The sequence below is a fragment of the Populus trichocarpa genome, chromosome 8 (assembly GCF_000002775.5).
Source record: "Populus trichocarpa isolate Nisqually-1 chromosome 8, P.trichocarpa_v4.1, whole genome shotgun sequence".
NCBI lineage: Eukaryota > Viridiplantae > Streptophyta > Magnoliopsida > Malpighiales > Salicaceae > Populus > Populus trichocarpa.
In genome coordinates this window covers 250436-265776 of record NC_037292.2, presented here as the reverse complement: position 1 = coordinate 265776, position 15341 = coordinate 250436, and the positions used below count along the sequence as shown (strand labels likewise).

General features: G+C 39.7%; 2 protein-coding genes across 2 annotated transcripts in view; one reads left to right on the top strand and one right to left on the bottom strand.

Annotated features, from left to right (window-relative positions):
* Positions 1–662: 662 nt before the first annotated feature.
* LOC7490849 (uncharacterized) lies at positions 663–5712 on the bottom strand. Its single transcript, XM_002310892.4, has 8 exons — positions 5498–5712; positions 4432–4757; positions 4130–4215; positions 3781–3927; positions 2946–3048; positions 1621–1733; positions 1223–1345; positions 663–975 (listed from the first exon to the last, which is right to left on the bottom strand). The coding sequence occupies exons 2-7, from the start codon at positions 4667–4669 to the stop codon at positions 1253–1255; spliced, it is 780 nt and encodes a 259-aa protein (XP_002310928.1). The 5' UTR covers positions 4670–4757; positions 5498–5712; the 3' UTR covers positions 663–975; positions 1223–1252.
* Positions 5713–9046: 3334 nt separating this feature from the next.
* Positions 9047–15341, top strand: part of LOC7490848 (ubiquitin C-terminal hydrolase 12) — a 33539-nt gene continuing 27244 nt past the window's right edge. The window contains exon 1 of the mRNA XM_052454879.1: positions 9047–9174. Within this exon, the coding sequence (XP_052310839.1) occupies positions 9138–9174 (37 nt within the window). The 5' untranslated portion in view covers positions 9047–9137. The remainder of the gene's footprint in view (positions 9175–15341) is intronic.

The following is a 15341-nucleotide window of genomic DNA, read 5'->3' as shown; positions in this document are numbered from 1 at the left end:
TCGGTTCCCCTCATGCACCTAATCTCGTACCCTTTCTTAAAGGACCAGCACCATTCGCAGGTATAAACCTACCAGGCCTCTTGCCACCGGGAATCAGTCCAGAATGCAAGGTACCTCTTTGGAATGTCCAAAAATGTGTTTCGAAAACCGCTGGACCGTTTCATACTTTAGTATATGGCCCTGCCATTGGAGGATGCTGCTCGACTTATGTTAGAGTTCAGGACCATTGCTGGCGTCAATGGCGTGTATTCTATCCTATTGATCTCCACTTTCCTCGGAGATTCAATATATATTGTCTTCATGCAAGGAAAAAGTAAGAGAGATGGACCAACGCTGCTAACGGGAATTTCTCCATGGATACTCTTCCCGCAGCCAGCAAACAACAAATGATATTTTTTGTGAACTAGAACAGTTGTGGAACTTTAAAAGCATGGTGCTAGTTATTCTGAAGTCAAAAGGTTTTTTGTTTTTTCCGGTGAAAGTTCTGACGTTCATGTTTTTACAGTGCAATAGTGAGCCATATCGTTAATTACCAGTGGTCTTTCAGCCTTTCACAGTTCGATTTTGCACATAGCAATATTGTTATATTACTAAACTCGAAATTAAGTTCGCACATTCTCTATAGACAAATAAAGAGTTTGATAAATCTTGCTGAGAAAACATGTGAAAATGCTGTGTTATATACGAAAACTATATATAACTCATTAAGCTGATGACCGAGAACACAGCAATGGTCAAAATACATACGTGTGCAGAAATATACAAGTAAAACCACACCTTCTGTGGTTGTGCAGTTTGATGGAGAAAAGACCATCTTCGGGCGTGACGTCTCTCAAAAATTCAAATGCCATGATAAAATCTGAGATAAACTACAGGATTGAAAGACCTTCAAGTGCAGAATTTAAACAGGTACGCTATGGACTGATGAATAAATTCAGGTAGTCCATATCAACACCAGGCACAGAATAGCATGACCTGAAAAAAAAAAATACGAGAAATATGACATTGATGCATAAATTTGCTGAAGCAGCACTAGTGCATGCATCCTAGATTAACAATGGTCTGGTATCAATACAAAAGAAACACTCAAAAGGAATCTTTACACACTTGTTCTTAGACCATATCTTTGATAAAAAAATAATTAATTTTTATGGGGAGAAGATGACCATACAAATGAGAAAGTGATCAGCATAAAAAGTAAATAGAAGTTGAAATCACTTACAGAGTACACAGAAGGGAAGAAAATTCAAGACTAACAAAGACCCAGCATTCTTAGTTCTGAGACATGACTAGCTCCTAGTTCAGGGACATCCTTGCAAGCTTCTCTGTCTAATACCACGTATTCCTGTCATTTTGGCAGTACCACTGTCATGATACTTTTGGATAAATAAACCAGAGCACAGATAAAATCACGGGGTTCAGAAATACAAAGCATAAAAAATTCATAAGCATGTAATGAAAAATATTTTCCACCAGGAATTGTTTTTTTTGCAGAAAATGAACTAAAATAGAACTGATAAGAATTTTAGCTACTGTTTTTCTAATTAAATTCTACCTTATATTAGCTAACATTACAACTGGTTTAGAGACTCTAAATGCTTTAAGGATGAGATACCAGACCTTTGTAAGTTCTTGCTTGGCAAGAACATGATAGTGTCGCTCATTGATCCTTTGTCCACATATTATAGCAATGAAGAAACCGTAGAGCAAACCCACCAAAACGATTGCTAAAACTGCATAAAAAATAATGAACTAAAAATCAGCAATACCGATAGTGAGCATAAAATTCTCATGAAAAAGGTTGTAGATCTTAAGATGTCACAAGTCATGCCAGAAACAAAATGTAGGACTAGTATCAATAGTTCATCCCGGAAGAAAGGACCCACTAAGCCGGGATCACTAACTAATCCTAATCTAATACTAACTAAACCTAATCTAATACTATAATCTAATACTGATAGAATATAAAATAATAGAAAAGAACAATCTTTTCTGTATACTTTCTCCGGTTCTGTTGCTACTGCGTGCCTTGCGCAATTGATTGGACCATATAGATAAAAGGGTGTAGATCTGAAGATGTCACAAGTCATGCAGTCTTTCAATCTTCCAGCAATAAAAAATAGCAATAGTTCACACAAGCTTGTTCAAATTTTAACAAATTTTCTCAGCAAATTATTTATGTTCTTAACTTTGTTTTCCTCTAAAAAACAAGGCTGATATATATATTTTAATATAGTAGAACAGGTTATTGAAAACATTGGCATCAACTGGGTTTTACTTTCAATGCCTGGATTTAACTGCTCCATCGGTCAGACTAAGCCTGGCTTGATAATAGTCATTAATAATCGAATTGGTGTCACCTCACCAATCATTAATGTTGCTTTTGAATTTGAGTTAATCTATTGGCAAGAAGTTAAGGTTAGTGGCATGGTAAACCGTTAACACATCTATGATATAAAGCTGGTTTTTACACAACATGACATCTCACATTAGGCACTAACATCAATGGAGCCTAACTGCAAATCTCCACCTTCCAAATTAGATTCTTTCTTTTCCTAAAATTCCATCGAACTAAATGCATGTAGTGAAACAATATGATAACAGCACTTCAGATTGAAAAGAAAGGCATCCTAAAGTTTAAATGGGAAACTTCTTCGGAGAATCAGCAACTTTAGACATAAGAAAAATGAATTATATAGCTTCTTGTCCTTTTCTTATTGCAGGAAAATGAGTTTCGTTCTCTTAACATTATTCTGGAGTTGCTCAGGTGATTTTGTGGTTAGAAACACTTTCCTACATCCTTATCTTCTTCGAACCAAGCTGGATTTTGGGGAAAAAACTCAAGGAAAGTTGATTGAGAAGCAAAACATGCAAATATTTACATGCAAACCATGTATAATGACAGTAAAGAGAGTATAGTCAATCAAAACAAGGGCTCTGCATACCAGCCATAGTATAGAACCCATAGGGATGCTCTTCATAGCCAAACATTTCCCTTAGTTCCTCCCCGTAGAACTTGTACACCAGCACACCCAAGAAGGCAACAACCTGTTTGGAAAATCAATTTATTAACTTACCAACAAAGAAAAACAAATCTAATGATAAAACAATATTTGACCAATCATCTCACCAAATCAATCTCTTATGTGCGACAGGTAAAAGCACATGGATCTTCCAATAGAAAATGACAAAGTATATCAACATGCAAAGATTTAAATCTTGGTCGTGGGAAACTAAACTGCTAGAAAAGGGATCCTTTAAATTGTTTTGAACAAAACAGACGAGAAAAAAGTTTACTAGATCACATTTTTACCTCCATATTTGTTCATATAGTTCTTCAGCAGAATATCAATGGAAATTTCCAAACAAAGACACCTTGGGTCAACTAATCACGGGTGCATGCAATCACACTCGTAATTGTGCATGCACATGTGTGTGTACAAATGCATGTCTTTTATCAGCTGGGATTCGTTAAACTAATTAGGTCTGTTTGGTTTCACACCAAAAAGTACAATTTCCATAGCTGCAGTGACATCCAGCACCAAACTCTAAAGAAATGAACTTAATACTAATGCAGCTAAGTGCATGGAAAGCATTGCATAGGGCAATGATAACAGTGCCTACAATTTCAGAGAGCACTTTGTAGTGTATGCTATTGCAGAAAATCATGTCAATTCTAGACGGAAGAAATGTACTGGTGATACCCACAATAGTGATACCTAATCAACATCCAGATTATGTTACCAAATTTAACTAATATGAAAAGGATGGTGACCTTACCAGCTGAACTACTATGAAAATTAATGCATGGTCCCTAGCAACAAGGAAGTGAAACTTCAGTCTCAACCACCACCGGTCAGCTGGGACATTTGCCCGCAATATAAACATTGCTCTGCATTCTGTACAGTGAGCAAAAGCAAAGCCCTCCTGAAAATGGATAGCAGGAATTAATCATTGAATCAAGATATAAATTTACTACTATCACATGCATACATGCATGCAATGGCAAGTTACAAATAAACATCTGAAGGGTCTGAAGGGTTGACATGATTTTCCTAATTCTCAAAGTTCCACACATATCACTCTGTAAATCAGGAAAAAGGTATGCCGGAGAGAAACGAGCATTTACCTTAGTTGACCTCCAGTTATCAAGACATGACCTATGGACATGCTTCTGAGTGCCTTTGCAATGACATGGTGCAATCAAGTCTTCCCCTGAGATAAATTAGCACAGGTTTCATCAGCATTAGAAAGAAAAAACAGATAATAGAAAAAGAAAGGAAACACCAATTTACACACACAAACTACTTGCACTCCAGAACTATTCACTGGTTTTTTCAGAAATAAACAAAAACCCTCCATGTCAAATGATGATCACAAAACTTAAGGAACCTAAAAAAAAGGGCACCAAGCACACTAAATAGAAAAGACCTCCAATATCAAGGCATATACGGCACTGTGGCTGGTCCGGATTCACCAGAAGGCTAGTTTCATCGATGCAAATACTCTCTAACTCAGCAACATGAACATCACAATCCCTTCCTAAGGATTTAATTTCACGAGAGGATGATGATTCTTCTTCAGAATGCTGCAAAATATTAGATTGGGATAAGATGGGTTCACTTTCTGAAAAATCTTTCTGGCGACTATCATTTGATACTAATTGCATTGTGAAGAATATCGAATCAGGATAGAACTTCCAACGTCATTGCCAGACCTACAATGTGAACAGAACATCTCAGCTGAAACTATGCGGCCTGCAAGCAAATCAAGAAAAATCAGAAAAGTTACATAAATGCCAAGTCAATAATGACAAGGACGACAATCATCAACATCAATTATCCATATTTCATACTATACGCAGCACAAAAATGAATAAAAACGCTATCCAAACTTTCCATCCACGCGCATTAAAATACTACATATACAACAAAATTTAAAGAACCCAGTTTTCAGATCCTCTAAACATGTATACTGGAAACTCTGCGATAAAAGAGTTTTGTTTCTCAACAGATTTGTCCATCAATAATGGATATTACATTTGTAGGAATGTAAACCAATACGTCTCCGGCTTGTGTTTCAATGACTGGTAAGGCGGTCAAGCTCCCTTCGCCTGTCTGGTCCGATCGTTTAGCTGCTCTTTCTAAGAGACGTGAAAGCAAATAAAAAACATAATTGATTGCTCATACCTTTTCATTCTGCAAACAAATACTACACAGCAGACAGTAGGCTAAAGGTTATACCTTCGTTACACACGCGAAAACCAACATGTAGTTCATTAGGTCAATGGCTTGCAGATTGCAGAAAGGGTCAAAGTTGGCTCAAAATTAGCACACATTCACAGAATTAAACAAATTCAGTACTATTCAGCACCAAAAGTTCAATCTTCACATCACCAAAACAAAAAAAGTTTCAATCTTTACGCAAGAATCATTGATAAAAACAACATAAAGCCATAAGATTTTGAAAGAAGAGGGAATGTGAAGATGGGTCTAACCTTATATTTAGCAAAACATATTTGCATTCCCTTGCTTTGAATTTGAGAGTTTTGAAAGATTTGAGATTTGTCGTGTTGTTTTTCTTGTAGATTGCCAAGTCAATGCAGAGGAAAACATAGAGACGGAGAAAGGGTGGGTAAAAATTAATCAAAAACAAAGAAGACAAGAAAATAAGCTTTGAACTCACCAAAATTATTATTATTATTATTATTATTATTTATGAGCACTTCTGTTTGATACTAGAATAATCATCGTCATCTTCTTGCCATTTGATGAGGTACGGTGTCCTTTTATTTATGATGCATGACAGGCCAACTGATTGCGTCCATGTCATAGAAAGAATGTCATGTATGATTACGTGTTGTGTTATGACTGGTCTGTGATGCGCGTGTTTTTATGTGGGGAAAGAGTTGTCGTTAACGTTTGACAAAATAGAAGGAAGACACCCCCTCGAGAGGGAGAGATATGGAGGGACACGTGCTGAGTGTATCTATCCGTCGACTACAATAATTAAATATTCTGAAATCATAAAATTCAGTCATTAAATGAAAAATCAACCTGATTAAGGGAAACATCAAAATATACCCCTGGGCAATATCAATTTCATACACAAACTATTTCTTACATCAATCTTACTGGTTTCTCAATTATAATTTTAGCTTCTGTTAGAATAATCTAAAAGAAACCGGTGATGTTTATATAAAATGATATCATTCTATATAAAATAAAAGCACAGTTTAGATAAGAATATGGATAAATTACGTTAAAAATGAGTGAAGAATTTTTTTTTAAAAAATTGACATTGGATGATGAGATTGAGATTACATAAATGGAGGGTATCATAAAGTTTATCCTGTTTTTTATTAATACTTGTTCGCTCTAACGTGTCTCCCAGTTGCATTATTATCCAAGTCTTAAACACAAAAAATGTCCGAGTGATTGGTCGAGGTGGTAGATTCCACGACGACAATGATACATTTGGGGCGGCAGAGATGTTTCCTTTGTCATGGTCCTCCCATGGTTTTGTTTTCTTAACGTTACACTTCCATTCATTTTCGGATATTGTTCTTCTTCATCAGTTATACTGCAAAGTTCACCGCACAATTAACTTGAGAAGATTGAGGGTTAAAAGCCTCCTCATTCACAGACCAAAGTACACTTAAATTTCTTTCTTTTATGAGGCATTGTGTTGGCTCGTTCCAGTCCAGTCGGTTCCCCTCGTGCACCTAATCTCTTACCCTTTCTTAAAGGACCAGCACCATTCGCAGGTATAAACTAACCTACAAGGCCTCTTGCCACCGGGAATCAGTCCAGAATGCAAGGCACCTCTTCGGAATGTACAAAAGTGTGTTTCCAAAACCGCTGGACCGTTTCATACTCTAGTATCTGGCCCTGTGAATGGAGGATGTTGCTCGACTTATGTTAGAGTCCAGGACCATTATTGCTGGCGTCAATGGCGTGTATTCTATCCTATTGATCTCCACTTTCATCGGAAAGTCAATATATATTGTCTTCATGCAAGGAAAAATTAACAGAGTTGGCTGCATCTCAAAGAGAACCAATGCTGCTAACGGGAATTTCTCAATGGATACTCTTCTCGCAGTCGGCAAACAATAGTGTATATTGTATATTAGAGAATAATATAAATCATAACTTGAGAACTCATCTAACAGTTTAAATTATTGGGTTGAGATGGTTCTTTGACATGATATTAGAGATTTGATGATCAAGTGGTCACGAGTTCGAATCTCATCATTTCCATTTATTTGATAAAAATTAAGCACAAAGATACTTGAGCTTGTGTAAGTTTTCAAGCTTAAAGAGCTTTCACTTGAGGGGGTGTATTAGAGAATAATATAAATCATATCTTGGGACTTCATTTATCAGCTTAAGTTATTGAGTTGAGATGGTTCTTTGATATTGTACAACTAGAACAGTAATGGAACTTTAAAAGAATGATGTTATAGTTGTTCTGAATTCAAAGGTTTTTGGTTTTTTCTGGTGAAAGTTCTGACGTTCATGTTTTTACAGTGCAACAAGGAGCCATATCGTTAGTCACCAGTGGTCTTTCAGCCTTTCAGAATTCGATGACACACATATCAATATTGTTACATGACTGAACTCGAAATTGAGCACACACGTTCTCCACGGACATAAAAGAGTTAGCTTAACCTTGCAGAGAAAACATACAGAAATGCTGTGTGTAAATCAATAAATTTTAAAATACTGTATAACTCAAAATTCAAATGCCATGTTAAAATCTGAGATAAATTACAGGATTGATAGGCCTGCAAGCATATAAAACAAATTATGGATGATAAGTTCTCCCTGCGTACAAGAGTGCAAAATTTAAATGCTCCAGCCAAAAACGAGGAACAAGAGCTGCGGACAAAGCATGAATATTGGCAGTTGAGATGGTAATCGTCACTAACATTCACAGCAGCTCGGAGCAAGGTCTCTCGCTCTTGAATCTTAGCAGCCTGAGCCTTGTCCAAAGTGGGAAGACTCGTTAGCCCTTGACGGGTGCCAAACTGTTAGGCTTCACGAGTATCTTCTAATACTTTTTCTGCACTTTCGCAGGCTGCTGCAGTCATATCAATTCTAGCCTGCAAAACTAGATAGATAAAAGTCCCTGAATACAAAGAAACGATGATGATATACTCGATGCAAAATGAACTCTAATCCACCTTTAACTTCTCAATTTGAGAGAATATCGGCAAGTTCTGCATCCCCTGCAGCCACTGCTCGCTCTAGGAATTATAATCCACTTCCATCTCTGGCAGTAGTTTCGAGGATAACATAACTGGTAGCACTGTACCACGGGATCCAAAATAAAGTTTTCCATGTTAAAATTATGCAATACATGCCAAATTTTGATCCTTTTGAACAAAGCTGTCTAGAAGTTTAGCAGGCAATGGAGAATAGAAGAAATGCGGCGGTAGTGAGTGACCGTTCCTCCTGCATACCATGTCCTCGTACACATGACATTGACCACATATTTGTCATCAGAGAGTCTAGGAGTGGAAAGCTAGTCCCCCGACTTGGAGTACCTTTTCTGATCACAATTGCCCCGGTGCACTCCCAGGAGATCGGCATCCATTATATCATGAGGTTGGATGCGAGAACTTCTAATTACTTTAATTTCTTAAGGTTCTTTACTCGTCCAAATTATTAATATGTATGTTCGAAGCAAGTAAATATATGCATATCTCAATGAAAAAAGACGGAAAGAAAACAAAAAATTCACAGGCATGAAAGCATTTTAGCCGAATGTTATGGAGTTCCGTTTGAGGTTTTCCTGCTGCTAAAGATTCAATCATTACCCCCACAAATGTACTTGGTTGCTAAAGCATATTGTTGTGTTTAAGTTTTGTAAGATTGCGGTTTGCAAGGAAATAATGCATGGTATCTTCCATAGACGTGTTTTGCATCTGCAAGAAGAGAATCGATCTGTTTCCGGTTTCAAAAGTAATCTTTATTCCAGCAAAGGATAACAATCCCCAAACAACTTCTAAGAGTTTCGAATAACTACTCTCTCTTGATTTCCTTACAAATAGGGGAACAAATGTTTTGTTCATTCCCCTACATCCTGCACATCGTTTAGTGGATTTTGTTGCCAGGAAAGATATAGTCACCGTCATGACAGAAGTTGTCAGCAATATTTCTCCCCCTCCTGGTATTTCACCCTATCCTTCCCTTTTTTCTCTCATCGACTAACATCCTGTTCTGTGACCTAACTTTTTCAGTGCTGATGCCGAGATTACTGTCTGTGAGCTTGCCCTTTCTTCCGTACCAAGCTCTCCCTTTGATACTCGGCGTGTTTGTTTGATGAGCAGATTTTCTCTAGTAACAAAACCAAAGAGTGATCAAACTTGTATGTGCTGATATCATTTCATTTTGCAGGTGCTGTAGCAACCGTATCAGATGCACCTCCCATCCATTACATGGTTAAAATAGAGTCATTTTCGTCACTTGGGAAAAATGCAGTGGAGACATATGAATCAGGGGTTTTTGAAGCTGGAGGCTATAAATGGTACATCTTATTGCTAGTGAATATGTGTCTTTCTTTGTCTTTCCATCTCCAACCGCAGTCATGTTTTATTATTATGAGATACCCCTCTCATTTTTATTACCTCCTCCTGTGTTTGCTTTGCAAGGAAATTAGTTCTTTATCCGAACGGAAACAAGAGCAATAATGTAAAAGATCACATCTCTCTCTATTTAGCAATGGTTGACGCAAGTTCTCTTCCACGTGGTTGGGAGGTCAACGTGATTTTCCGGTTGTTCTTGCTTGACCAAAACAAGGACAGCTACTTGGTAATTCAAGGCATGTTTTCTAAATCATTACTCTGCAATAGATCCTCAAGCTATTGTCATTAGCTACAGTTTTTGTTTTAGTGTTTATAGTATCACCAGAGTTATGCGTTGTAAATTGGGTGACGGGCAAGATTTACTTGCATTAGTTTTCTTCAATCACTCTGGGTAATTTAGTTTAACTCAAGAGAAAGTGATGCCCCTCTCTGATGTTTTGGCCTTGTTGCCAAGGTTAGATGCAGCAGGAAAGGAAAGACGCTTTCATGGATTGAAGCTTGAATGTGGTTTTGATCAATTCATTAAGCTTTCAACATTTAATGATGCTCGTTATGGATTCGTTCTGGAAGACACTTGTGTGCTTGGAGCTGAAGTATTTGTCTGTGGAGAAAGAAGCAGAGGCAAAGGATGTTGGGATATTGCCATTTAGTGGCAATACCCCACCACTAATTGTGGCTTAGTGGAAGCACCACTAGTGCCACAATTAGTGACATGATTTCGGGACCTATTGTCCCCTTGCTATTGCTGGAGAAAGTTGCCAAGAATTGCCTATAAAAGAGGCATGTTTTGTGAGAGTGTGTGTGAGAGAAGTGAGAGTGTGTGAGAACGTGAAGAGAAGAGAAGAAGAGGGAAAGAGGAGCTGCTGCCATGGGCAGCAGCCCTGCTGCCATATGCAGCAGTGTGAGCTGGGAGTTGAGTGATCCTCCTCCATGTATTTATTGTATCATTTCTCTATCTATAAATAATATGGACTCTCTCCCGTGGATGTAGGCGGTTTTGCCGAACCACGTAAAATATTGTGTCAGTGTGCTTTAGCCTCCGATGAGCAAATATCAGTACACCCTCGGTCTGCGCACGGGGAGCCGGAATCCCCCAACAATTGGTATCAGAGCTGATGGTTTAAAGGGGTGTTTGATTTTTGCTCAAAAATAAACGTTGTCAAAATTGTGTTTTGACCATACCACTGTGTAGAGGAGGCCGAGACGAAGCCACTAGTGAAAACGACGTCAAAATCGGACGTCGGACATGGCCGCACTCTCCATCACTCTCCGGCAAGGCGTCTGCCCACGCGCGCAGACGCGCCCCACGCGTCTTCTTCGCCCGGATGAGTTGACCCGACCCGAATACCAGTTGACCCGACCCATGTGACTGACCCGGATATGAATGACATCAGCATGACGTAAAAGTGACGTCAGCGTGAATAGTAGACATGCCAGGGATGACATTAGCATGATGTAATTGTGACATCATCATGTACAGTAGCATGACCCATAATGACATCAGCATGATGTAATGGAGATGTCAGCATGTACAGTCATCATGACATGCCAGCGTCCAGTCAGCAGACACGTCATCACAGTTGGACCCATCTGCCACGTCATCAGCCGCGAGCCTAGCCTAGCCGAGTCGAGTTGAGCTGAGCCGTTTGGAAGCCGAGCTGAGCCGCGAGACGAGAGATAAGATTCTGTGCAGCAGAGTCTACGTGCAACCGGATCTGAGATTGAATCTGGGCCGCTCATCAGGCCAGAATTGTTTTGATCAAATCTTAGCCGTCTGAAATGCGATTTGGACGATTTCAGACTTGTTTCCAGCTAATTTGATCATTCCGGATGCAATGGTACGGTCCGATCATTGAGATTTGAGACCAAAAATGGCGGTGGTGAATTAACAAAAGAGATTGCCCGATCAGGAGGCATCTGAAGGTCATCATGGTGGTCGATGGAGATGAAGAAGATGAAGGTGCACATGTTTGCCCAATTACATGTGCTGAACTGCTAAGTGGAGAGAATTTTAGCTGCCTTGAAGGAAGGCAAAATTGGAACACTTTGGACACCCGATCATGTGGACAATTAGAGGTGTAGAGTGAAAATTGATGAAAACCAATCTTGACGAATCTAAGAACTGGTAGTCTCGCCAGATGTTGAGAAATCATGTATTAAACCAGTATATTCCAGATCACTTGTAAAGGAAAGCCGCGACAGAGCTAGCAAATGGTTGTATATACGGAAAGACAGTACGATGGATAGATATGGCCTAAGAAGTTCTGTCTAGGAGGTTGGGTTTTAAGCGGGACCAGTGTGACCCCTCCAATCTTTCCTGGGAACTTGCTTAGTGGAAGGATTATCTATACGGTACTATTTTCGTATATATAGCAGTTTGTAATGAAACGGTTGAAGACTAGCAGGATGACGGCACAAGGGAACAGTTGGGTTCCGTATGATCAAGGATCTGATGAAGTGGTGATTTCTCCAAAGAAGTTAGATTCGGTGACTGTGATTTCTCGAGGGGAGAATTGATGAAGACCCTGATAATGGTAGAGAAATACGGCAAGGGATAAAGATTGACACCCTATTTTTGACTTGGACAGGTGTTGTGACAGGATGAGCTGCTGTCAAACATAAGCAAGGAATGGGGAAAAATCTGGAGAACAGAAATTGCACGAGGGCACACGGAGATTGTGCAGGAGTACCCGTAGAATCCAACGAGGTACTATAATGAGACAACAGGTGCAAGGAGAAGAAGTGTTCCCATATGAAGCTCAGAGCAGAGACTGTTAAAGTTTGTACAACAGGAAGTCTCTTATGCTCTTGATGAAGACAACAGGCGAAGACCTTTCCAATGCATGCAAGGATGGAAAGAGAGCTATTGCAGAGGCACCTAATTGAGGGGGTGCAAATGCCTGTGATACAAGGCAACCGCTTATGATGAAAGGCGAAGACACCAAAGAGAGTTGGTGTAGGTGGAGCTGTCAAGCAGAAAGGCATAGAAGCTCAAAACATAGAAATCGAGGTGGAGGATTGCGAGGAGTATACCGCAACTTTCTCTTTCTATGTAGTCAGTGGCAGTAATCTCTCCCATAGTGCACATGGTGGTAGAGAATTTTGGAGTCACTTTGAAGCATCTCAGCTGAAGGAGGATGCGACCGCCCCATGACAACGGGCGAAGACACCTTAGATGGAAGGTGTGTGAGGGCCATGATAGGAGCCCGGATCAGACCGCCCCATGACAACGGGCGAAGACACCTTAGAGAAGGTGTGAGGGCCGCGATAGGAGCCCTATTTCAGACCGCCGCATGACGACGAGCGGAGACACCTAAGGAGAAGGTGTGTGGGCCACGATATGAGCCCAATTCAGAACAACCCCAGAGCCAATGTAATGGCTAGATATGAGTGGACATGTGTATAGCCAATGAAGTGACTATGATGAGTATGGAGACAAATGCAGGATTGACTTTCATGGATATTGCCCCCATGCTAAAGATCAATGAGCTAAAAGACATTTGCCTTGGACAATAAGTGTGTGACTTGTGGAGCATTAAGGCGCGGCTGCTATGAAGGAGCAGAGGGCATGCGCATGTTCCAGGAACGAGTTGACTCTTGTCAAGGTGGTGAGCTCGGTAATGGCATTGTAATACTCAGAGTATGAAAACAGATATGGATCAACCTTTAATGGGCTGCCCCCATGGTTAAAGGTGGAGAGCTACCTGGACTCTTACGACTAAGAGCAAGAGACTCACGGAGAAGTAAGGCGTGGTTCCTAGGGTGGAACAGAGGGCAGGCGCAACTCCTGGATGAGTAGACTCTTGGAAGAGTGGTGAGCTTGTGATCACATTGAAATACTCAATGACCGTCGCACTTGGAATATCCGTTTGAGGGGGTGTTGTAAGCCTTGGTGTAAGGCTTGAAAAATCATTCCGGACCGAGCATGGTTGATACGCTCGAAGGGGAATGTTGTGTTGAAGACGCTCTCAAAATGGAAGCTTGGAAGAACTGCAGAATGCAAGCTTGTGCTGAAGAAGCAAGAAAACAATTGCCCATATAAATGGCAAAGGGGGTGATTGTTGGGATATTGCCATTTAGTGGCAATACCCCACCACTAATTGTGGCTTAGTGGAAGCACCACTAGTGCCACAATTAGTGGCATGATTTCGGGACCTATTGTCCCCTTGTTATTGCTGGAGAAAGTTGCCAAGAATTGCCTATAAAAGAGGCATGTTTTGTGAGAGTGTGTGTGAGAGAAGTGAGAGTGTGTGAGAACGTGAAGAGAAGAGAAGAAGAGGGAAAGAGGAGCTGCTGCCTATGCTGCCATATGCAGTAGTGTGAGCTGGGAGTTGAGTGATCCTCCTCCATGTATTTATTGTATCCTTTCTCTATCTATAAATAATATGGACTCTCTCCCGTGGATGTAGGCGGTTTTGCCGAACCACGTAAAATATTGTGTCAGTGTGCTTTAGCCTTCGATGAGCAAATATCAGTACACCCTCGGTCCGCGCACGGGGAGCCGGAATCCCCCAACAAAGGAGAGGTCTTATCAATGAAAAAGGATCCTACTGCTTCCAAGTACACTTGGAAGATCGTGAACTTTTCCAAGTTGGATGAAAAACGCCAAGAATCACAAATATTCTGTCACGACCCGAATCCCGGGTCCATGACCGGCAACGCAGGAGCGGTGGCGGAAGGACACCCCTCCCGCGCTAAGCCTCAAAACGGACATATCAAAGAATAATTTATTCAAAAATACGCAGCATTTCATAATCTTCAGAAATCTTATATTATTCAAAACTGATGAAACCAAAAGATAGTTTAAAACTCCTCGTCAATAATTAAAACAAAAACAATAATCCATAATACTCATTACATTGTCAAAATCCAAATTTAATCAAAACAAGGTAATAGTGGAGCGCCTAAGACATCGAATCAAATAGCCTTGAAAGATAAGCAAGGCATACCGACTCAAAACTGAAGAAGCAGGAACACTCAACAAAGTTCACCTGCTATCAGAAACTAAGAACCTGAAATAATATTAAGAATGAGGGGTGAGTTCAACCAACTCAGTGAGGGAATAATAATTGATATACATTTTAGATATTCTTGATATTTATAGTTCGCAAGATCATTTATCTTGATATACATATACATATACATACTAAACTTATCATATACATATCATATGCATACTAAACGTATCATCATAACGTAGTGGACTATATGTCAGAGATCAGATGACACCCGAAGGTGACCAGATGACACCCGAAGGTGACCAGACCAGATGACACCCGAAGGTGACCACTGTGGGATGATCAGTCGCCACAGGCTGATGCCTCTCTCACCAGCTAGGTATACATACAGAATACTATGTGCACATAGGCTAACTACTCTCCGTTAGCATGGAGTTACTGACAAGTCCCATATCAAGGCATAATAGATATTCATATAATCATCAAAGAAACGTATATCATATCAAATAGGATTTACTTTGATAGATTGCGAGTGCAAATTCAAGAATAAATGAGTACTCGGAAAATAAGCAACATATATAATTATTCAAAGAATTAACGAGTTGTACTCATTGTATAATCAACATACATATTTACTTATCATATATGCATATTAAAGATTATTCCACTCACCCGGAAAATATAGAACTAAAAGGAATGTCAGACGAAAGACCCGAAAATCCTATTGAGGATCGTTAGGAGAACCTACAACAATATATGAAATATACTCAAAAATAACTCAAACAAAAGATCCC